At 38.9% G+C, this 755-nt stretch overlaps 1 protein-coding gene across 4 annotated transcripts in view; it reads left to right on the top strand.

The window, feature by feature from the left end:
- The window catches only part of LOC106875447 (SCO-spondin), a 56,219-nt gene that overhangs the window by 21,817 nt on the left and 33,647 nt on the right, over positions 1–755 (top strand). For all 4 annotated transcript variants that reach the window (XM_052976047.1, XM_052976046.1, XM_014923599.1 and 1 more), the window contains exon 8: positions 43–216. In XM_052976047.1, the coding sequence (XP_052832007.1) occupies positions 43–216 (174 nt within the window). The remainder of the gene's footprint in view (positions 1–42; positions 217–755) is intronic.

The following is a 755-nucleotide window of genomic DNA, read 5'->3' as shown; positions in this document are numbered from 1 at the left end:
TATATATATATATATATATATATGAATACATATATATTTTAGCATTGACCCTCAAAACTAATGGCCATTGGACATCATGGAGTGATTGGTCACGCTGCTCGAAAGCATGCAACAAAGGCCACCGAAGAAGATTTCGCAGCTGCTCGCCTAAAGGTGCTGAATGCAAGGGATTTAATATTAGTACGAAAGACTGCTTCATTAGACGTTGTCACAAAGGTAAAGAAAGCACTTGAAAATATTTCTTTGAATGTTTGTTTTATCAGAGATTCTTGTTGTTTCGTTTTTTTTTTTTCTTTTTTCTTTTACAAAAGGCAAAATCCTTGAAGTAACCTCTTACACTTTGTGACCTTTTGTGATTTTATTGTTTCATCTTTTGCAGCCTTCACTGCTGCATTAATTCACTGAAAATCCCTATAATGTAGTGTTTTATGAATAGATTTATGTGTATAAGTGCAGGTGTGGCTGCATGGTAAGGAGGTTGCTTCCCAACCACACAGTTCTGAGTTCAGTCCCACTGCAAGGTACCTTGGGCAAATGTCTTCTACTATAGCCATGGGTTAACCAAAGCCTTCATCATCATGCATGGCAGTGTGGTAAGAAGTTTACTTCTCAGCCACGTGGTGCTGAGTTCAGTCCCACTGTAAGGCACCTTGGGAAAGTGTCGTCCATTATAGCCTCAGGCCAATGTTAGTGGGTTTGATAGGCAGAAACTGAAAGAAGCCGTTTGTTTATGTATGTGTGTTTGTGTGTGTGTG

The sequence above is a fragment of the Octopus bimaculoides genome, chromosome 23, assembly GCF_001194135.2.
Source record: "Octopus bimaculoides isolate UCB-OBI-ISO-001 chromosome 23, ASM119413v2, whole genome shotgun sequence".
In the NCBI taxonomy this organism is placed as follows: Eukaryota; Metazoa; Mollusca; class Cephalopoda; order Octopoda; family Octopodidae; genus Octopus; species Octopus bimaculoides.
Note: the sequence above shows the minus strand (reverse complement) of the source record. Positions and strands in the feature narration are given on the sequence as shown.